The sequence below is a fragment of the Amphiura filiformis genome, chromosome 5 (genome assembly GCF_039555335.1).
Source record: "Amphiura filiformis chromosome 5, Afil_fr2py, whole genome shotgun sequence".
NCBI classification, from domain to species: domain Eukaryota; kingdom Metazoa; phylum Echinodermata; class Ophiuroidea; order Amphilepidida; family Amphiuridae; genus Amphiura; species Amphiura filiformis.
The window spans coordinates 39,280,586-39,302,564 of record NC_092632.1 but is presented as its reverse complement, the minus strand read 5'-3'; the positions used below and the strand labels follow the sequence as shown (position 1 = coordinate 39,302,564).

Genomic DNA, 21,979 nt, shown 5'->3' with positions numbered 1-21,979 from the left:
AAGATCATCCAAAGAGGGATGTTAACAGAAATGTTCCATTTTTTTCCTGTCCCATATCACCTGAAAATATTTATCCATGGGAGGAGAAAATCTTCCCCTGCCTAGTACCTCCCCCCACTATTGGTATAGGGTTTATTATTGTAAACAATGGGAAATAATGGAAAAAATAAGTGCCAAGCAAAAATGACTTGAGTACCCAGGGCACATACGGAAAGAATACAGCTTAGCCTTGTGAAATGTGCCAAAATGTAATTGTTAAAAACCTTTTGGAGTGTTTTTTGTGAAAGTGAAACATATTCTGATATTGGGCTCGTCTAGTTGAAATCCATACACCTTACACCCCCTATGGAAGAACTTAATCTCCCACACAGGGAGTATAGATTACAAATGGAATCCTCCATTCAGGTAACACTATTTGAAATTCACACTCGGTGTGTTAGAGATTAAGGTCATGTCTTCCATAGGGGTGTATCAGGAGTTCAGCTGGAATAGTCCATTCTTGGTGTTTGATACTGTCAGTTCCAACTTCAGTAACACCTCATGCATATTCGCCAGCGAAGTGCTTACGTAACTCCCTGGTAACTGGATTGCGCACCTTTTGGAATTGGTAGAACATGTCATAGACTTTGTGTTGCGATCATTTCGATCGTGATGCAGAACTCGAAAGCGAGAGCCAGTTGACATAGTGAAAATCGGATTACACGTAACACTTCGCTGGCGAATTGTCCTGGGTAGGATTAGGCCTCTGTTCACAGGAGGGGCATGAAAAGTAGCACTACAAACCGGTTTATTGATTTTTCAAAGTAAAATTCTAATACCTATTTCAATGCTTCCAAAGGTCCATGGAAATTAATGAGGTTTCACTGGAGCTGGAATAGATAGGCCTAATAGTTTCAGAGAAGGTTTGATTAATTATGCTACTTGGTCAATCCATCATCCACACAGTTTAATGCTGTTCGTGGACATGATATTGTGACAAAAAGCAATTCTGATGGCAGAAAAAGTAGAAAACAACCAAACTGTCTTCCTGAATATGCTTTCTGGTATGCTAGACATGATGGACAGGCCTCAGTATAATTGAAATATTTCGAGTAGTACAAACTAATTGTGAACAAATTTGACAATTGGGTTAGCTCCAATTTAAAAGAGAATGCAAGTGATGAAAACATGTTCTTTTAAATGTTATAAACATAATTGTTGAACACATCCACTGGTTTTACTGAAAACGGAACAGCGTTTACCGTAAAATCAAGTAAAACGTGTCTGTTCCAGCCCAGTGATGTTTAGATTTTACTTCATACATTTCAGTGTGGGTACAGTGATGTCATCATACACACAAAGGTTTTGAATAGCTATGACATCACTGTACCCGCACAGAGCGTGAAGCTATGATTAGCTATCCCATTGGCACGTTCGACACTGGCGCGACCACATGGTGGGAAACGGCACATTTTATTTGATGTTGTGGCAAATATCCGGATCTATTAAAACCAGTGTATATGTGTTCAATAATTATGTAATCAGATTAAAGCATATGTATTCATCAGTAATATTCTCCTTCAATGATGTGAAAATGTAATGCAGTTTAAACAACACAACTTGGGAGTACACTTCTGCAGCTTTGAATACTCATTTAGTATTTTCTACGGCATGGTACAAGTTGTCCTTCATGTATGTTCAATAAGGTAATACTTGTATTTGTGATATAGTAACAAGCTATAATATTGCCTTAAAAATCAGATTTCTTCCATGTTATTTGTGTATGCCTCAAGTCTGTATCTTCAATTCAGGTGTATACATATTAAATTATTTCATCCAAACAAACTTATATTAATTTGCACTTGCAATTTGTATTGTCTGATTTGAGTTTATTGTGGGTTCAAGTTCCACACAAACACTTTTCTTTTATTAACATTTTCTTAAGTAAAGTACAGGAAGTAAGTTGTCCACTTAGGCATAAAAAGCCTTCAGATTGGTGTAACACTATTTAAAAACCACACCAAAGTATTCCTCATCCTCTTAGGATTAAGAAAAGGTATAGTTTGACCTACCTGGGATAAGAAAAGGTATAGTTTGACCTACCTGGGATAAACTATATTACGTTCGGGAACTTCTGCTATACCAGAACGTAATTCAAATTTAACTATATCTGCTAAACGAATTAATCTGCAAGAATTTGTTTGTACAGAAACATGCAGCCAGAGGTTTCCAGTGGTATGAAAATCTCAACTTTTTTTGAGAAAAGGATGGGGATGATGCTGTGTATCACGAAATACGATCTTATAATATGGAATTGGTTAATTTTCTTCAAACCAGATTTTGTGGCATATTTGTAATGTTTATGCCAGTCCCAATTTGCACCTAAAATGGAACTGCAGCCAAATTTGTTGTTTGTCAGGTCAAATATTGACCATAAAAAGGAATAAAAACATTCGGCTCTCAACACGCGATATTCAAAATTCCCACGCCAAAATTGTCTGAGTGTAATGACGTAATGGTTATTTGTGCTCATTTGTCGTCAGCCTTCATTGTTTTACTGGGAAGTCATAACCACATTCGTTTTTATGGACAATATGAATTTGTTTTTTAAATAAAACTATGTGATTCATGCTTGATAATTATTTTTCTAACATGTTATGATTGCCGGAGTCGCCCTTTAAAACAATCCTACTTTTACACAAGTGTTCCAACTACTTATGACCGGGATTGTAGATCTGATTACCGTAAGTAAAGTAAGTAAGTAAAGTACTGAAGCACATTTGATCAATTATAGGTACGATTCCTAATAATTATAGGTACTATTCCTAATAAACACATCACAAGATATAAGTCCCCCTCTGAAAATTTTGTCACAACATCGTAAACTAAAATTTGCACCAATTAAACTTCCTAAGAAATAATTATAAAATGTCCATGACTTCATGGCTGAATGCACCCAAATTGAAGACAACTGCCCTTTCCAAAAGTCACAAAGTAGGCCTATTGGGACAAGGAATGGAACAGGCCATCTTACAACTCACTGTGCTGAACTCTGCACCAAGAAGGGGATTTGCACGGTTGAATGATCAAGAATCGATACACATTTCAGTAAAATGTTCACTTGGTGAGGATTTTAAACTGCACTCAACCACATGGGTTTACTTTGTGACTTTTGAAAAGGGCAGTTTTGCCTTCAATTTAGGCTCATTCAGCCCTGAAAGTCATGGAAAATCTCATTTTCACACAACACTTAAGTAAACAGTCATATAATTATTTCAAAGTTAGTTTTATTGGTACAAAACAAAACTTAACCTTACAATGTTATGACGAAATGTTGAGAGGGGGACTTATTTCTTGTGCTGTGTTTATTATGTTAATTTTAGAAGTGAGCGATATTGGAACTAATATTACGTTATTTTGGAGCGTATTATCAGATAAATTGCATTTTCTGTATGCTTTCTTTATCCTATTGTCATGGTATATACCATTCCACCATACTTGAGCCATTTGCCCACGAAGCATGTTAACTTGTCTGACGTTCCGTCGATATTGAAAAGGAACAACCTGGTCGAGTCCCTGACGAAAGTCTCTCATACGCAAACCTGCACCTGAAGAATTCTTTACATCTTGAAATGTTGGGATCGGATTGTGCGGATTGCATGCGAGGAAATCGGCCTTTAAGAAAGTAACAAAGTCGCCAATATTGTTCATGTACTCTTGGTAAGTACCAGTCACAAACCGCGTCACAAGCTGTTGGTGATTAGGCACAAGCTTTCCAATATCCAGATGAGCTCGTTGCATTATGTTACGGGCGGATCCATTATTTACACGCGCTATTAAGTCTGCCGTGGTCAAAGGGTTATGAAAATTAGCTGTACCAATGACAAGGTACCAATTCCAATGAAACTTGAAAGCAGCAAGAAGTCTTTGTGTACCTATGTAGTCGGCTATGTTTGACGTGAAGATGCGATCATAGTGTGGTTGCGGTACACTTTTTGTCGACATCTCGACATTCGATTCTGACAAACAACACGCTTTGGTTTGTATTTGTCAAACGCATGATGGCTTCCTGTACTTGGTTACTGATATAACTGTGGTACATATCAATGAGTGATGCTCTTTTAGCGAACTTTTGAACTAACACTAACAGATCATCCCAAGTACCAAACGGATGGAGATCTGGTGGTACACAGTAGACAAAGTCAACCTGCTCTGGGTGTTTGAAGACGATGTCATAAGCTACGCGTGCCCGTATATCTGTTTTAAGATCAATGGCTCCCGCGACATGTCCATCTGAATATTGAAAGAACACATACCCGGTAAGTGTAGGGTTTCAATATTCTAAATATTTCCTCCTAGCTTCGGATGTAGCAAGGAAAATCCCGTCTCTTAGCCATTCTTCAAAGTTCTCGGCATCTTCGGCGTTAAGCTCTTTCTTGTATTCATCTAGTAGAGGAGTCATATTATTTCTAGTTCCTACCAATTTCTGACGTTGCTGTTGCAGATTGATGTAGTTTGGGTTTTGACGACAGCATTCAATTGAGAGCCATTTTCCCCACACCTTCTTGATCAGGTTTAAATCTCCCGCCGAAATATCAATGATGCCCTGAGTTACTTGACTCAAACATTTGGAAGTCATTCGGCTAAGCTTTTGCAGACACTCTGAAAGGAATTCATAATGATCCTTTGACAGATGTAGTGAATACCATATTGTGGTCACAATTGCCCCACGTTTATTTGCAAATGCGATCATCATGAACAGGAAAAGGACATTCCGTGCCTGCACAAATGGGTCAAAGTCGTTCAAAGTTGTATGAAGTTTTTTTTGAAATTCAGTTGGTAAAGAAGTAACTGTATGGATGAAATTTCTCAGATTTCCGCACCCAGCTGAAAGTATAGACCTTTTTCCCTCTTTCCCATCATGCACTATTCCAGGGGGGTATGAGTGTCGCAAAATACATCATCTCCCCGGGGGAGTACAGAGTTATGTTCATTACAGTCTGGAATACGGACATTTCGACTGGTGCCTTCATCACAAAAAAGGAATCCCCGATAATGATGATAATGGCGCCACGATCACTGATACCTTTCGGGCGCAAAAAAACCACATTTCTATGCCTTATGGACATGGTGTATTCACCCAAAAAGGTTCCCGTTATTGAAACCTAACTTTGTATACATTTTATAGACCTAATGGTGAAAAACTGATGACGGGACACGCAGTGGTATTTTACCGGCGTCCGTTTCACTTTTTTTCGGAGTTGAAAATAAAACGAACACAAAATCTCTTACACAGATGTTCTGCATCGCTCCGTAACTGCAGCACTCGTGTATTCAATAATTGCATAATTAGTAACATCGATGGTCTTTACGATAATCCGCATATATGGAATCAGTATGCCCATATTAAGACAAAATAATTGCAACGGCCTGTCAAAGACCATCGGATGCACACGATCTATGAGGTTGATGAACTACGTCATACCCCCCTGGAATAGTGCATTGTGGGATAGAGGGAAAAAGGTCTATTGAGTAGTCTTTGATCAGCGCTGGGTGTAGGCCTATATCACCAGCAAACTCTTCCGTCTCGTTGTATTCATTATTCGGTAAATTAAGCATATCTATTGCAATTGCATTTCCGAAATAATAAGGATTTGGCAATGGTGCTCCATACTCGATCTCTATGGTACCACGTATGTGGTGTGTGGCGGCTCGTCGGACTTGTTCTGTCCGAATTCTACAACAGCTTTTATGATTTTGCCGATCTTTCCGTTGGCAGGATGTACCACAGTACCAAGTACCAACACATCCAGAACACTGCAAAAAGTGCAAAAAGAGACATAAATCTGTCAGAATTTCATTTGTATTCACTATGAAAACAATATATAGGGCCTATTCTATAATCTATTTGTGTTTTAAACCTTGAACTTAAAAGCCATATTGTAATATTTCCATAAAAAAGTAGCATTTCTCTCCATACAATGTTAGCTTTTAGGTCAGTATATATGTCCCCTTTTAGTTTTGAGCCAAACCACTCGGATAAAGCAATGGGAAAATTGGAGTTTACTACCGCGCCGATGTCAAAGACTAACACCTGATCTGGTCACAGCGAAGCACTTGAAATTCAGTGCTCATGCTTTTCATTTTGACTAAAAACAAAGTTATCATGCTGCTTAAAATCAATGTAGCCTATTTCCAAAGCTGGAGCATCTGTGGAGAAGTCCAACAATCACTGTTGCAACAAAAGATTGTTCACACCACTTGTGTTACAGCATTGCTCTATGGCTGTGAGTCCTGGGTGATATGTACTTACATGGAAAATAAGATCAACGCTTTTGGCACATCATGTTACAGAATAATGCTGAACATCAAGCGCACTGACCATGTTAGTAATGAAAGGAACTGTACCATCACCAACACTGTGCCTCTTATCAACTCTGTCAAATCACGACAACCACGATTCCTGGGGCATATCCTGAGAATGCAGGAAGATGATGAACCATGCAGAAGATATGCTCTCTACACACCAGTACATGGTGAAAAGAAGACCGGGAAGGCAAAGAACATCCAACTTGTCTTATGTGTTGACCATTTTTTATGTCATTACCACTTTGGCTTCAAATCGTAGTACATGGAGAAACTTTATAGTCGCCTGGTTCGCAGCAGAATGAAATGAAATGAATGAATGATTCAAATATTATGGTTGCAAACAAACAACAATATTTTGGTAGATTAAGGACACCTAGGCCTACATATATTATCATGACTTTACTTTCAAAATGATACTTTTTCTTGTATTGTGAAAGTTAGGCGTGTTGCATGAACTGTCGTGACGCCGGTACAAAATGTCCATTTTAAGGGGTACTACACCCCTGGCCAATTTTATGCCTATTTTTGCATTCAAGTACTCAAAAATTATAGCACATTGGTGACAAGTAAGATATGTATATTATAGGAGCAAGGACTACAACTACTGTACTGAAAATTCAGCAACTCAAAGCAAGTAGTTATTGATTTATTGATCAAATATTGGTTTTCCTCATTTTTGACTGTAACCCCACAACTAGCTGTTGTCTGTGCTGAAATAAAATTTATAGTGCGTGTAGTTGTAGTCCTTGCCCCTATAATATACATATCTTACTTGTCCGCAATGGCAATGCCCTATAATTTTTAAGAAAATGCAAAAATAGGGCCCTGGCACAAATTTTGGCAGGGGTGTAGTACCCCCTCAAGTCAGGATTAAGTCGGCCATAGCTGGGCCATCCGCGCCAAACTAGCATTCAATTACAATCTGTAGGCCTACGTCTATGGCAAGCCAAGGGGTCCAAAAGCGTGGAACTGCTACGCGTAGCTTCTTTCTCGTTACGTGCAGCTTATTAACCAATCAGATTCATGGTTTTAAACACGTTGAGCTGATGTAAACATCCTCTCTCACAAATATTACGTTGTTAATTTTGTAAATGAAAATATCTGTAGTATATCAGCAAAAAATGGTATAGGTGCTATTAAAGTAATATCTGAACAGAATGATGATTGTTCTATAGGGGGCTATCATTTTCTTCGGAAGGGGATCCCAAATATAGGGGGTCATACTTTTTTGGAAAGAAAAATAAGGGGGAGGGGGTCATAAATTGATAACGACAAAATGTAGGGAGTCATAAGATGACTACAGATAGTGTGTTTATTGTATTCAAAAAGACTGATTTCAATACAATTTTAGCCTGTCTAGGGGGTAAGGTGTATCGGTGGTGGGAGTCGGGGTCATAACATTTTGATACCGAAATAGTGAGGGCCGCAATTTTATTGACGCCTACTTTTTGTAAATTTAGGACCCCCCCAAACATTCGAAAAAAATGATGACCCATTTTACTCTCTCCATATTTACACAGTGGCATGTGATATCGCTTTCCCTGCAATATCTTTACACAGCGCTTTACATCAGTAGTAGTTGTTGTTTGACCTTCATATCCCCTGCACCGCTAATACAGCCCGAGTATAAAGTTAATTGCTATTAAACACGGTGTAAACTTGGAAACACTAAATAAATATGCTTTGTGTCATTTTAGCAACTATGTTCTCTTGACACGTGCTGTGATTTGGCCTCCTTACCCGCTCGTTATCTATGCTAATTCCGTAAATTAATTACAAGATAATAATTGTGAAAGAGGATACCTAGCACTATACTACGCGCAGCTAACGACCCAACCACGTGATTAAATTTGACAATTTTGATTGGTCAAACAGCTGCTCGTAACGAGAAAGAAGCCACGCGTAGCAGTTCCACGCTTTTGGACCCCTTGGCTTGCCATATACGTCAGTATGAACTGCGCGTATGAATGAAGTCAAATTTGCACACCTCAATGTTGTTTTATGTTCCTTACCTCACGAAAAATTCTTGCCGGTCCAATTTGTTCACATTGTGAGTTACTGCATACTTTATGTCCCCACTCTTCACATTCTGGTACACTATGTCTGAAGACATCAGAAACACTGCATACTTGTGAGCAGTAGACTGCAATCCAACAGTACTTGCAGTAGACAGGACTGCCATCTATACGCTTTTCACATCTCCAACAATGTCCACGCTGTACATCCATTACTCTTAAAGTAGACTATAACTTTAACTTACAAACGATGTGAATTACTTGGCTGTTGTTTTACACTCAACTGAAAATACTGAAATAAATGGAGATTACATGCACCTGTATAGTTTCAGACAATCAATCTATTCAGGTGACCACAGAAAATATTCGCTTCGCTATGGTGTGAATGTGTGATCACGTACCAAGTGAAAATCCCACAATCTATACTACTCAGTTTACCTCAGATGACCTTGAACATTTTTGGTGCTAAATGATGGTCACATCGTCCATGTACAATCCACATGTACAATCCAATATTCAGTTGACCTCAGATGACTCGACCTTGACCTTGAAATTTTTTGGCGTTCAATGGTAAATCCCCCATATTTCATGACATGCAGTCCAACAATCTAAATCTATATGTTCAGTTGACCTCAGATGACCTGGACGACAATATGACAATCTTTATTAGTTGACTTCGGATGACCTTGACCTGACACCCATCAAGTTTCAAGTAATGTGAACATCTACCCTTTATACAACAAGCCAAACATTAGCATATTGTAACATTTCCATAAAAATAGAAATTTGAGTTCCTTTTCCACAAAATATTAGCTCAAAGTTTTATTGTCAGATATGTCCCCTTTTAATTCTGAGCCGAACAACTGAGGTAATTAAAGCAAAAGAAACTTGGAATTCAGCGCTGCATTAATGTCGTTAATGCGTGTCACTCCGTTGGTCACGTTGGTCCTTTGATGTACTCCCAATCGTCAATTTTTAAAGGCAATCTTGATTTCAATGTCAATCAGAGGCATACATTTGTAAGGCAGGGCGCAGTAATATAATAAATCCCAATTTTAATCTGTGACAAAATAAACTCCTGTCTTTCTTTCTTTGAATATTTACAAGCTGATGGCATTTTTAAAGGGGCATTTCGTGATCCACAGCCTCATCCCCCCACAAAAAAAAAAAAAAGTTGAGATTTTTATGTCACTGGAAACCTCTGGCTACATAATGTTTATGTACAAAATATTTCTTGCAGATTAATTCGTTTTGCAAAGATATCGTGAAATTTGAATTTCGTTCTGGTGCACCAGAACGAAATTACAACGCATTATCTATGGAGCAGTGTAATACACATAATCATGCCCCAATCATGCATAACTCGCAAACGCAAAATCGGAATCAACTGAAATTTTGGGAATAGGCTTTTTTTGTTTTTATGTACTGAAAAATGTCTTAAAAAGAGGACGCTAGGATCACGAAACACTCCTTTAATCTAAATTGGGCTATTCCGGTTGAAATCCATACACCCCTATGGACGACATGGCCATAATCAGATTGCATGCAGTGTTTCAATAATTTTAAAACACCCTGAAATAACAAATATTGAATGAATGCAGATTCTTATCTAATTATTTATACTCAAAAGGACTACATTTAACTGTCTTTTATGTCTTTCTTTTCTTTTGTCTTTTTTTGCTTTTCTTTCCATTTTTCTCTTCTCTTCTCTTCTCTTCTCTTCTCTTCTCTTCTCTTCTCTTCTCTTCTCTTCTCTTCTCTTCTTTCTTCTCTTCTCTTCTCTTCTCTTCTCTTTTTTCTTTTCTTTTCTTTTCTTTTCTTTTCTTTTCTTTTCTTTTCTTTTCTTTTCTTTTCTTTTCTTTTCTTTTCTTTTCTTTTCTTTTCTTTTCTTTTCTTTTCTTTTCTTTTCTTTTCTTTACTTTACTTTACTTTACTTTACTTTACTTTACTTTACTTTACTTTACTTTACTTTACATTACTTTACTTTACTTTACTTTTCTTTTCTTTTCTTTCTTCTTTTTTTCTTTTCTTTTCTTTTCATCTTTAATGCCTTTTTACAGCTTTTTACTAAGGAGAATCTGGTAGCATAATAGCCTATTCTCTTTTAAAGAAGTATAGAGAAAGTGATGGTGTAACCTAAAGCACTGATCACCCACATCCTTGATCGAGAGGTATCGTCTGCCATCTGGAGGATCGTCTGCCATCTGGATACCCGAACTGTTCTGAATCTCACTGATGCTTTCAGTTTAGGTTATGTATAGTGCACACCCCACCGCCCACTTGTTCAACTTTTCTCGCTACAAGTAAGTTACAGAAGCCTCGAATGGACGGATCAAAACGGAAACGACCCATGCTTGCCCAACGACTACGTGAAACGGACCTGACTTTACTAAAAGTGAACATCAGAGGACTACGTGCAAACAAAGGTGAGCTGTCCAATCTGTGCCATGAACTAAAGCCATCCATTATTGTCATCGTGGAAACCTTCTTGGATGTTACTGTGAATGATGGTGCTGACTGCTTAAATATACCAGGATACTGCCTCAGCTGTCGTTGAGACAGACCTACATCCAACAGGGGAGGGATCGCCATCTATTGCCTGGAGGGTATCGCGCGTGACAGCTCTTGATTCAGGGGACTTGGAGCTGATGTGGTTCTCAGTGACATTGAAGTCACAGAAAATACTCTTTGCTGCTGTCTATAGACCACCTCGTGCTAACAGTGATATCATCAGCTATCTGAATTCCACCACAATGTGCAAACCTCTCTGAATGCAATGCACAATCAGTAGTTCTTCTTGGCGACTTCAATGTCCACCACGAAGAATGGCTTGGCAGCCGTACAACAGATGCTACTGGACCTCACACACGTGAGATGTGTAATGCTCTTGGTCTAACACAATTTGTCAAAGGACCTACCCGGGAAGACCAGATTCTTGACTTAGTCATCACTGATCTTGATGCCACCTGCACAGTACATGCAAGACTAGGTACTTCAGACCACGGTCCAGTTCATTTTAAACTGAACATGCTGCTGTACAGAGATAAACCCTACAAGCGCAAAGTGTGGCAGTACAACGAGGATGACTACTGGGGAATGGTAGGTATCTGCAAACTGGTCTCTTTCTGGTCTCTTTTCTCCCATCTGCAGACTGGTCTCTTGCGCTCCAATCTGATGACCATCAAGGTGCTCAATGGAAAAGATAGCATTCAAGGTCAAAGATGTTTTAACATCTTAAAAGAAGCTTCTCAGGAATCTGCAACCAGATAAAGCTACTGGTCCTGATGAAATCCCTGCAAGAGTCCCGAAGAAGTGTAGTGCAGAACTTACAAGACCACTCAGCTTGCTGTTTGAGCTTCGCTTCTCCAAGGGAATTTTCCCAAGCCATTGGAAGACTGCATCTGTCATCCTCATTCTCAAGAGAGATTCGAAGTCTAATCCATCTATGTACCGTCCCATCTCTCTGCTCTGCACCATCAGCAAGATCATAGAGGCTGTTAAATGTTGTACAGAACCAACTTCAGAAGTACCTCCTTGGAAACCAACTGATTTCATATAGACAGTTTGGATTTAGGCCACACCACAACACAGCTGACATCCTCACTGATGCAAGGGTGGTCCAACTCCCTGGTCAGAAGAGTTACCCGCTCCAGCTTGTCCCTGCCTTGCCATGCTCTCACAGCACCCGAGTTTCTAGAATCATATCTACTAGCCGGACCTTCATCCACACTGCAGTTCACGTTTGGAATAGCCTACCAGATGGAGTAGTCGGAGACGTAACTGACAACGGCGCACCATCCTATAAGAGCAGCTAAGAGCAGAGTGCATATAAGCATCTCATTTCAATGATTTCATGTGTCTGATGCTTAAAGTTACCCCTTCACTCTTGTTGTTCCTAAGCTGCTGTGAACCACTGATTGGCCCATGTGGTTGTCTTTTATAGTCCCTAGGTGCCTATATAAGTTATTCACTTGTGTCACTCCTCATGGGATATTGTCCACTCTAGCATTTTATAAAAGAAAGGTTGGTACAATGTAGAGCAAAACTATAATAGGTATACCCTCTGCAGCTCTCTGTCATCTGTCAAGAAATCTATAGAGCGCCATCAGAATGTTGAAAACTTCGGAAAGAGTACATGGGGGTGCTCAGATGTTCACGGTTCAGTTCAACTCATTGGGAGCTACTGGGTTAGTGAACCTATGGTCACCATGGTCACAGCCACAGGTTGCGCCCCCGGTTGTGCCATATGAAAGAAATAAAAAACTGTAAAAACCAAGGATCGCGAGAAGTTTTATTTACCAGTTTTCTCTACTACGACGTATACTCTAGTAGTACGAAAATGTGTGACGGGTATGTGTGGTCACATGATTAACACCTTTTTCAACTCCCTCTCACCGAAAGACCCCCTCCGATTCTAGAATAATAATAACTTCAGATCTATATAAACCGGTATTTGTCCTTATGTTATGTTTCTGCCTGCCAGATTCACGTAAATGGAAAACAGTTGGATTCAAATTAGCTTATACCCCGGGGGGGGGGGGCACTTCAATATGAAATGGATATAGGTGTAGGGCTGGCACTTTCGCACTAAGGGGCATTCGGTGAGAGCAAAATGTAAAAAATATGGGGTCATTGGGTGAGAGCATGATTTTTGGCCTTCGGTGAGAGCAAAATGTAAAAAATATGGGGTCGTGAGAACATGGCCTTTTTGGGTGGGTGCGGCGTGCCGCACCCACCCTGTATTCTCTGACTATTGACCTACTTTTTCACATGCCGCAGTGTTGAGAAAATATTCGTGCCGGTTATATCCCAAACACCCACAGAGGTGATAGTTTACGGCGAGTTTTGTAATTATTACTTGATTTTGATATGTAAGTAATACGATAAAGTCGTCATAGGCAGTAATGTGTTTGTATTAAAAGAAATAACAAAAATAATTATTTAAGTAATAGAAATACTATTTGGAAATTGCAGCAAGATTTGCAGATGTTTTTATTTGAACAGTACCAGTTCACCAGTTTTGCTAGTTTTCCTAATCTTTGGGCTAAATTAATAGCATCGTGAAAACCAAACAGTCAATTAATTTATGTCAACATTTCCTTGTTTGACATCGCATATTCGCATGCAAACATTATCTTATTTACATAATGGTTTTGACCTCGAGTCATGAGTGGTGATTCATTGTTTAGGCCAAGTAAAATAAATAACGTGTATATCGTCCCCGCCCTCTCCGATTTTTGGAGATTTTCAAATATTTTAGTTATTTTTCCTATTTGCTTCCTTACTTTGTTTATAAAATTGTTGTGATGAAATGACATGTTTAGAAGTTCTTGGTTATCATTTATAAACACATTGCAAACACTTTCTTCAAGCTAGGGGTAGGGCTTTGGGGAAATAACAAAAATATTAGGGGCCTCCCCGATTTTATGATGTGTTGACAAACATTTGCCATTGCAATTTTACACAGAAATGAATGGTAAAACAATAACACGATAACAAATAATAAGGACCTCCCTCACCAATTTTTGAAAAAGTCCGGACATATACATTTTTTTTACTTGGCCTTAATTGGCATACTCCTCTAAATATTTTACCGCAAAGTCCTATGGTGGAGGGCTATTTTGTTGTGTAGTCCTACAAAGGTGGGTGACTATAAAGTAGCCTGTTGGTACATGTTTTACCGTACAGTCCTATGGTGTGGGTTTTTATTTTTTTACTTTGTTGTCCTAATTCGATTGCTCTTAGTTCGTTATTTATATAACTTCAAACACAAACCTTCTTAGGGATGCACCATTAGATTCTCAGGGTGGGGTAGGAAGTTTTTCAAAAAAAAAAAAAAACTTCACCCACTTCATGAGCAAAAAAAAAACTTTCCCCACCAACTATAAAAAATAAAAACTTTCCCCGACCCCAACTTCCTACCCCCTCTCAGTATCAAATGGTGCGTCCCTTAGTTTAATTCTTTCAATCAAAATTTCACTCCTCTGCTAATGATGACAAGTGATAATCGAAGTAATACTGCATTAGGCCAAATACAAAAATAAACATGTTTCACGTCCCTCCCTCCTTTTTGGAGGTTCCTTCAATTATATTTTTATATTTTGCAATTCAGTTATAACTTTTAAAAAATTATGTCTAGGGAGTTGAGATGCTTTCTATAGCCTTCTCAATATACAAGAAACAATTTGGAAGGTTTCGAGATCATTAGAGGGGGCCTACCCATCAGAACAACAAATAAAAAGAGGCCTCCTCCTTTTTGCAGGCATTATTGTGCACGCTAAAATAGCTCTAAATATGGGTATTTACATTGATTCTGCGATACAAAATAAAAAGGCCCCTCCTACTCAGTGTTTACTCTCTCTGGAAATTGAGTGCGCCAAATGAAGCATTTCTCCCCAAAATTGACTCAATTTTGTCTCAGTAATTTCTCAAATTGACTAATTGTAATACAGCATTGCAAATTTTTGTGGGCCAATATAATTTTCACTGGGCCAAATTTGAGACATACAGCCTCTGAGTAAACACTGCTCCTACTCCTTTTTTTCAAAAACCTGGACGTGAAACATGTTTTTTATTTTACTTGGACTTATCAATATGGAACTACACCTTTATCTTGACAATTCATTTGCTCGCCCTATTCCTTTTAAAGGAATTTTTATTTATTGTGAACTTGACTTACTCATTCTTTCATTTCTCTTGACAATTTTTCATTTGCCCACCCTGTTCCTTTTAAAGGAATTTTTATTCTTAAATGGAATCTTTGAGTGAGAGCCGAAATAGCGCCACAGAAACCTCGAAATCGAATTTCTAGTTCTAAATGGCTTCAAATTTCTTTGTTTTTCAAAATAAGTAACAAAATCAATGATAAATGAAAGTTGCTGTTCAAATTGAACTTGCAAGGGTCTTTGGGTGACAGATCAAATGAAAAAATAGGGGGTCTTCGGGTGACAGAGCATGTGTTCGTAAAAAAATATGGGGTCTTTGGGTGACAGCGATGCTGAAAAAGGGGTCTTAACAGCCCTACATACGCGTCACCTCCAAAGTTGGAGTGCCCCCCCCGGATTATACCAGCCGCCGCCTTCGTTTCACAATGGTGATTATTGAAGTAAGAAGTAGTTCTCTAACAATATTAATACCTATAAAAAAATATATGCTTTTTATATTTTTTTCTAAAATTTGTATGACAGCTGAAAAAGAAAGCTGAAAAATAACCATCATCAACAAAAATAATTTCAAAATTTACTTAAATAAATAGTGGTCAAATACTCTTAGTTAAAAGCTTTGTGGCGTGCTTTCCGTATAATTTCTAAAAATTGCTGTATTACAGCGGAAAAAGTCAGTGAAAAAATAAGTAAACCACGCGAGGTTTTCATCTACAGATATAGGCTACTTATAACCAATCTGCCTTTCTGCTCATGAATGAGAGAGAGAGAGAGAGAGAGAGAGAGCGAGGGGGCGAGAGAGGAGAGGAGAGTGCGTGTGCAATTGTAAGCATGTACTAGTAAGTGGTATATAAATCAGGAATCAAAAGAGACAAACAACACAAACACCTTCAAATCGTGTCAGGGAAATAACTGCAACATCTTTAATTTGAACACAATGTCTTACAGCAAATATGCACATAATATTATTAATGGATGTTCTTACAACCACACTATACAACATCATATTTACATCATTATTAATTTACTAATATTATTGAGAATATAATTAGATAAGGTTTTTAACACTGTATAGTATATACATATATGTACATTATAATAATAATGACCCTGGTTTGTTTTTTTTCTATAGTTTGTCATTCAGATGTGTAAATACATTCAATGCTAAAACTAAATGACCAATAAGTACCCCTTTGAAAATAATCCATGGGCAAAAACTTGGGCCAGAATTTATATTACTCTATGTTCCATGAACATAGGATATAGTGTACTTTCAAATGATCAGCAGGCGCGAAGGAGCGCCTCCATCATCACGTCTACCCATTGCAATTTGAAAAGCAAAGCAGCCCGGGGGGGGGGGTCACTCGCTTACCAAAGTGGTATGCATGCTCGTCCCAGCACCTCAAAAATGGACCCTAAATGGCGTAATCAGTGTAGAAAAATTTCACCCCTTATTGGCGTAAGGCTCTTGAAATCTTACCCCTAAAATATGGCGTAATTCGGCGTAAGAAACTAAAATGGACCCCTAAATGGCGTAAACTCTAAAACAAACCCATTGAAATTGAAAAAAGATACCCTAAACGTCGAAACTTTACCTGAAAAGCACCCTTTTTTCTAAAAACGTCGACGCCACCACAAGGCCAAAAATCAACCCTTTCATCGACGTTTTTGGGGACGAGCATGCGTACCACTTTGGTATACGAGTGACCCCCCCACCGGGCAAAGCAGGTCCGAAAAAACGCCACTTGATGACAAAATAATCAGCTTTATTGTGCTATGCCATACACACACGGGTCCACCCCTTCTCCTAAACCTGCACCTCCCTCCCCACCACCACAAACGCACCGAAGTACTTGCCCGGATGGGGTGCGGTTCTCAACTTTGGTTTGGGTGCGGATGTGCGCATGCATGGGACTAAAAATGTTCTTCCGAAAATGGCTGAAAATGCACCCAGAATCTGCCGGACATCCCCGTACCCTTGTTGCCAAATTTACGGGTCTAATTGGTCGTAATGAAACAAGTGGTACAAAAATTATAACCTGGATATTACTTTTTAGTATTTTTCCTCATCCTCTTCGCATTATACAACGTACAAAATTTAATGGTAATTATTGTAATTATATATCATTTTGAAAGAAAATGATACTCCTCTCTGCTCTTGGCATACTTGGGTACTGTAAAAAGGCATTCCCTTTTTATTCATAAGAAAAGCAAGACCTCAATGACATTGACACAATGTTGAAAAGTGCCTGCAAATTGCGTGTCCCCATCAAGATGCATAGAGGTGCTATGAACTTTAAATAAACTGTAAATATCTCAAACTGTTTACCTATACATTATCGGGCCCTCAGGCTCCATGTCTTTGAAATTAGGAATTATGTTAGACGAACATGCTCGACATTTTCTGAGTGTACTCAATCTCCCACGCACCCAGTTTCTGACGGGCACACCTTGGGTGGGGTATCCCACGCACCATGTTCTGACGTGGCTATACCCTCTCTGATTGGTGGACTGGTGTCCTGAAAATCAAGACGCTTATTCAAATTATGCCCTCCAGCACCCACTTTACCTGTTTACCGTCGTAACCACTTCCGATATCGTTTGTAAAGTTACAAAACTTTGTTGGCAACGTAGCTCCATAATTCTCTGTAGAAGTAGTGATGTAACAGGATTAATTACCACAGCAATGGGTAAAAACTATTTTTGAATGTATTGCCCTTCACTAAATAATATACCCTTCTTGCATCGTAACAGAGATTACCCATTAAGACCTGGATAGTAATTCCATAGAAATGTCGCATTGTGCTGAGTCCAGTACGTTTTACTCGCACCTGTATGATTAGTGCATTCGAAAAGAGCGGTATTGTATTCCATAGTGATTGCAGACATTCACATGGCAGGTGGTGAGTCCAGCCTGCTTGTAGTGCGGGGCAAACCATTCGAAATTGTTTTGACCCATCGCTAATCAAACCACTAACATTATGCAAAAGTTAATTATTGTGCGTGATACAATTTAATATGTGACCAGATTATGATAGAAAGAGCTATCGGTACCTAACCGGGCATCGATAGCGCTATCGGACCAAATTGTATGTGGTGCCTAATTAATCCTGTTACATCACTACTTCTACGGCGAATAACAACCTGACTATATTGATTAAGAAAACATACATAATACATACATTATGACGGTACACTAATACTGATGTAGCCTAATGCATCTAAGAAATAATATGATTTTCAAAAATCACGTTTTGTTTGAATTAACATAATCCGATGTGCCCATATCTGCAGAATTCTTGAGGCACATGTGGTCAAATGAAGTCAAATTCCATGATCAATATAAATGAGTATTTGATTATCCCTGCGTACTGTATGCATAATATCAAAGTACGGTACCCGTGTAATGTTTCAGGCACAATCATTTCGTGTCATTATGTAATATCAATAACAACACGGTCAGATTCCTATCTTCATGTGTATCCGGCCCAGTCATGATACACAATAAAAAAAAAACACCCAAAGATAACATATCGCATCATATCATATCATATCATATCATATCATATCATATCATATCATATCATATCATATCATATCATACTATCATTATCATTATCTTCATTATCATATCATATCATATCATCAGTGGCGGCACTAGGGGTAGGAGAGAGAGGGGGCATCCCCAACTAATTTTCTCCCCCCGTTTGCCCACACACTTTTAAGGCAAAAAAAACCCAAATTACAAAAATTGACTATTTGTTGATTTTGCCCCCGCCCCTCAAACAAAGATTCAAGTAGGCTCTTTTGGCTAACTATAATACTTCATGACAAAATATCGACATCCGAGAAGCCATACTCCTGAGTGCGGAGTGCCATTTGTTTTTGGATACATACAAAAACCAAGGATATGAGACAAGCGCTCCAGCAGGTATAAGTGTTTAGGTCTACCATAACTGACAGGCACCGTACAGGTGACCAGGACAGGTGAACCTCTGTGGTGTATTATATTACAAAGCAAAACACACGAATTGATTGGGTTAAGGGTGTCGTACACTACATACAGATAAATGAAAGAGGAAGATGCATGTGTTGGCCTGAGTATAAAGTTTGTTTTTGCACAGAAAAGGTTGGCGTAATCAAGGAACCATCTTATACTTCAACATTCCTGTATCATCAGAGTGATACATAAATAACGTTCTTACCTACTTACTTTTGTAATATGTTACAGTGATATTTGGAAGTATTTGAGAAACCAAACATTGCCATTATCGACTCACTCGGATATCTCCAGTTAACTGCCGAAACGGACACTCTCAGAATGAAAGGAAAAGCTAACAGTGCTAACAGTTGCCTTCGACTTTCTAAACAAGGGTCATATGAAGGAAGACCAAATTATCTGTTTGTTCCTTTGCAAATAACAGAATGATAAAGGTACAAGCAATTAATAAAAGTTAAAACTAACATGACCAAAGTCTTAAGGGCTTTGATTGCAGTTTGGTTGGGTCACTACATTAAGTTGAATAATATAATGTTGTTTCGGCAAACGTAAGATCTGTCCTCGGCATGCCCTTGCAGATTAAAAGAGCGACCTACTAGTATTAGTTCTAATTTCCAAGCCTTCCTTTTACATGTTTAAACCACTTATACAACATGGCTGTAGGCGGGAATTTCTCGTTCAAAAGCGCATTTCATCAAATTCAAGTCTCTAATTGTATATTTACCACATGATTTATTTAGGTATGTTGTTTGCATTACTCGCCTCGAGCAGCAGTTGACTTTCCTTTTTTTTGCATAGTACAAACAAAATGAGACATTGAAGTACAATTATGTAAATGTCACCTTTCGCGCGTGATATACATTCGCGAATAAACCATCTTAAACTCCCTTTGGGTACGCAATCGTCAATTTAACTAAGTTAACATGTTAACTACGATGATCACAATTGACGCGTACGCGACCTTCACTTAAGGTTAACTTCACTATGTGTCATCCTTTACTATTTGAAATTTCAATGTCAATCAGGGGCGGAAATTTACAGAGGAAGGGCGCAGTGATATAATAAATCCCAATTTTAATCTGTGACAAAATAAACTCCTCTCTTTCGGTCTTTAGACTTAAGTTTTGACAACTGCGTCATATGAAATAATATTGTACAAACTGATGGCATTCTTAAACCAAATTGGGATATTCTAGTTGGAAATCCATATCCCTATGGAAGACCTGGTATTCATCTCCCATGCACACATCAGGAGCATTATACACTCTTAGAAAAAAAAAGGTGCAACTTCGAACCCTTTTTTGTCCTGTATGCAGAACCCTAAGCAGTGATAAGGTTCTATACAAAACCTTAAAAAGTTCTATAAAGAACCTTAAAGAATTAAAATTAATAGGCATAGGGAGGTTCTAATTAATTAATTCAGGGGCTCGTCACAAAGTTAAGAAAAGTAAAAAGTAGTGTTAACCCTTTTTGATACTAAAAATCATCAAGTTAAAGGACCTTTTTTCTGTTCTTTCTTAATGGTTCCTTAAAGGTTCTACAAGCTTAAGGTTCTACAAAGAACCTTTTTAATTTTTTCAGGTTCTTTATAGAACCTTATCACTGCTTAGGGTTCTGCATACAGGACAAAAAAGGTTCTAAGTTGCACTTTTTTTCTAAGAGTGTAGATTTCAAATGGAGTCACCCAAACTCCGTTTGAAATTCCACGCGGATTTCCTCTGAAATAGCCCAATACCTGAGATAAGGAAATGTTTGTTCCAACGATTAAATATTAATATTCAATTACATGATGTAAAAAACCCTTTTCGGGCCTGTCATCATTTAACATTACTATAATATGAAAACATTTTGTAGGCTAGGCGTTGGGCTCGCTATGCTTACATAATTAATTCGTCATTGTATACATACATGGCATCGTGGTCAAGATAATTGAGACTAATGTCAAAAATATTCAATTTTTTAAAAGTTGTTGTTGGTTTTCTTTTTTCATAATTTACCAGCCCATTAAACGTGTTAAAACGCTATGTTTTGATGCGAGCCACGCGATATTCACGTGGCAGAAGACCACGATAAAAGCAATGAAAACGAAAACAATTTGAACATCTTTTTGCCAATAACGACAAAATTAGCGACATTAGACGTATATTCCCTGATCACGGTTCCAGTGACCGTATTCATAAAAAGAACTTACCCTATAATAGGGAGTGAATCTTCCTAAGACTCTACATGTATTATTATTATATTATAAAAACTGATATACTGAAGTCACTAGTGGAAATTTAAAATAAAAATTCTTTCAAACCGATGAGAATTGGACAAAACTATGAGAATTGATAATTTTCTCATTTCTATGCAACTTTCTCATCCAAATGAATAAGAAATACTAATTAACGTGTCAACAACCTGTCACGTTGTATTTTCGTGTTAAATTTCTCATTAATACAGTGTGACAGGTTGTTGACACGTTAATTAGTATTTCTCATTCATTTGGATGAGACATTTTCATAGAAATGAGAAAATTATCAATTCTCATAGTTTTGTCCAATTCTCATCGTTTTGAAATAATTCTCATTTCAAATTTCCACTAGTGAATGTTACTCAAAATGATATTGCAATGAGTACATTATGAATATTATGACTGGTTTTTTTTTATACAGCTTCGTGATCAATGTAAAGATTTAAATTTGTGCTTATAATTCGAAACAGACGGAAAAATAAAACGCTCTGAGCAAAAATATCCCAAAGGGTTCTGAATTATCATTCTTTAGATGGTATCCTTGCTTTGGAAGTCTCCAAAGAGAACCATAGAAGGTTCTATAAATTAATATATTTTTGGAGAACCGTGCATCTCAGAGTGCCCGACGAACCTTTACAGATAATAAGAACCACTGGGTTCCTGCTCTTCTAATAAATTTTTCACATTTTATTGTTAAAACATACTTATAAAATGAGGG

At 38.0% G+C, this 21,979-nt stretch overlaps 1 protein-coding gene across 1 annotated transcript; it reads right to left on the bottom strand.

Annotated features, from left to right (window-relative positions):
• Positions 1 to 1,471: 1,471 nt before the first annotated feature.
• LOC140152180 (uncharacterized) lies at positions 1,472 to 8,650 on the bottom strand. Its single transcript, XM_072174481.1, is given in 4 exon segments — positions 1,472 to 4,007; positions 4,009 to 4,894; positions 5,419 to 5,796; positions 8,361 to 8,650. Coding segments are annotated over 4 exon segments (2,187 nt in total). The 5' UTR covers positions 8,577 to 8,650; the 3' UTR covers positions 1,472 to 3,300.
• Positions 8,651 to 21,979: the final 13,329 nt, after the last annotated feature.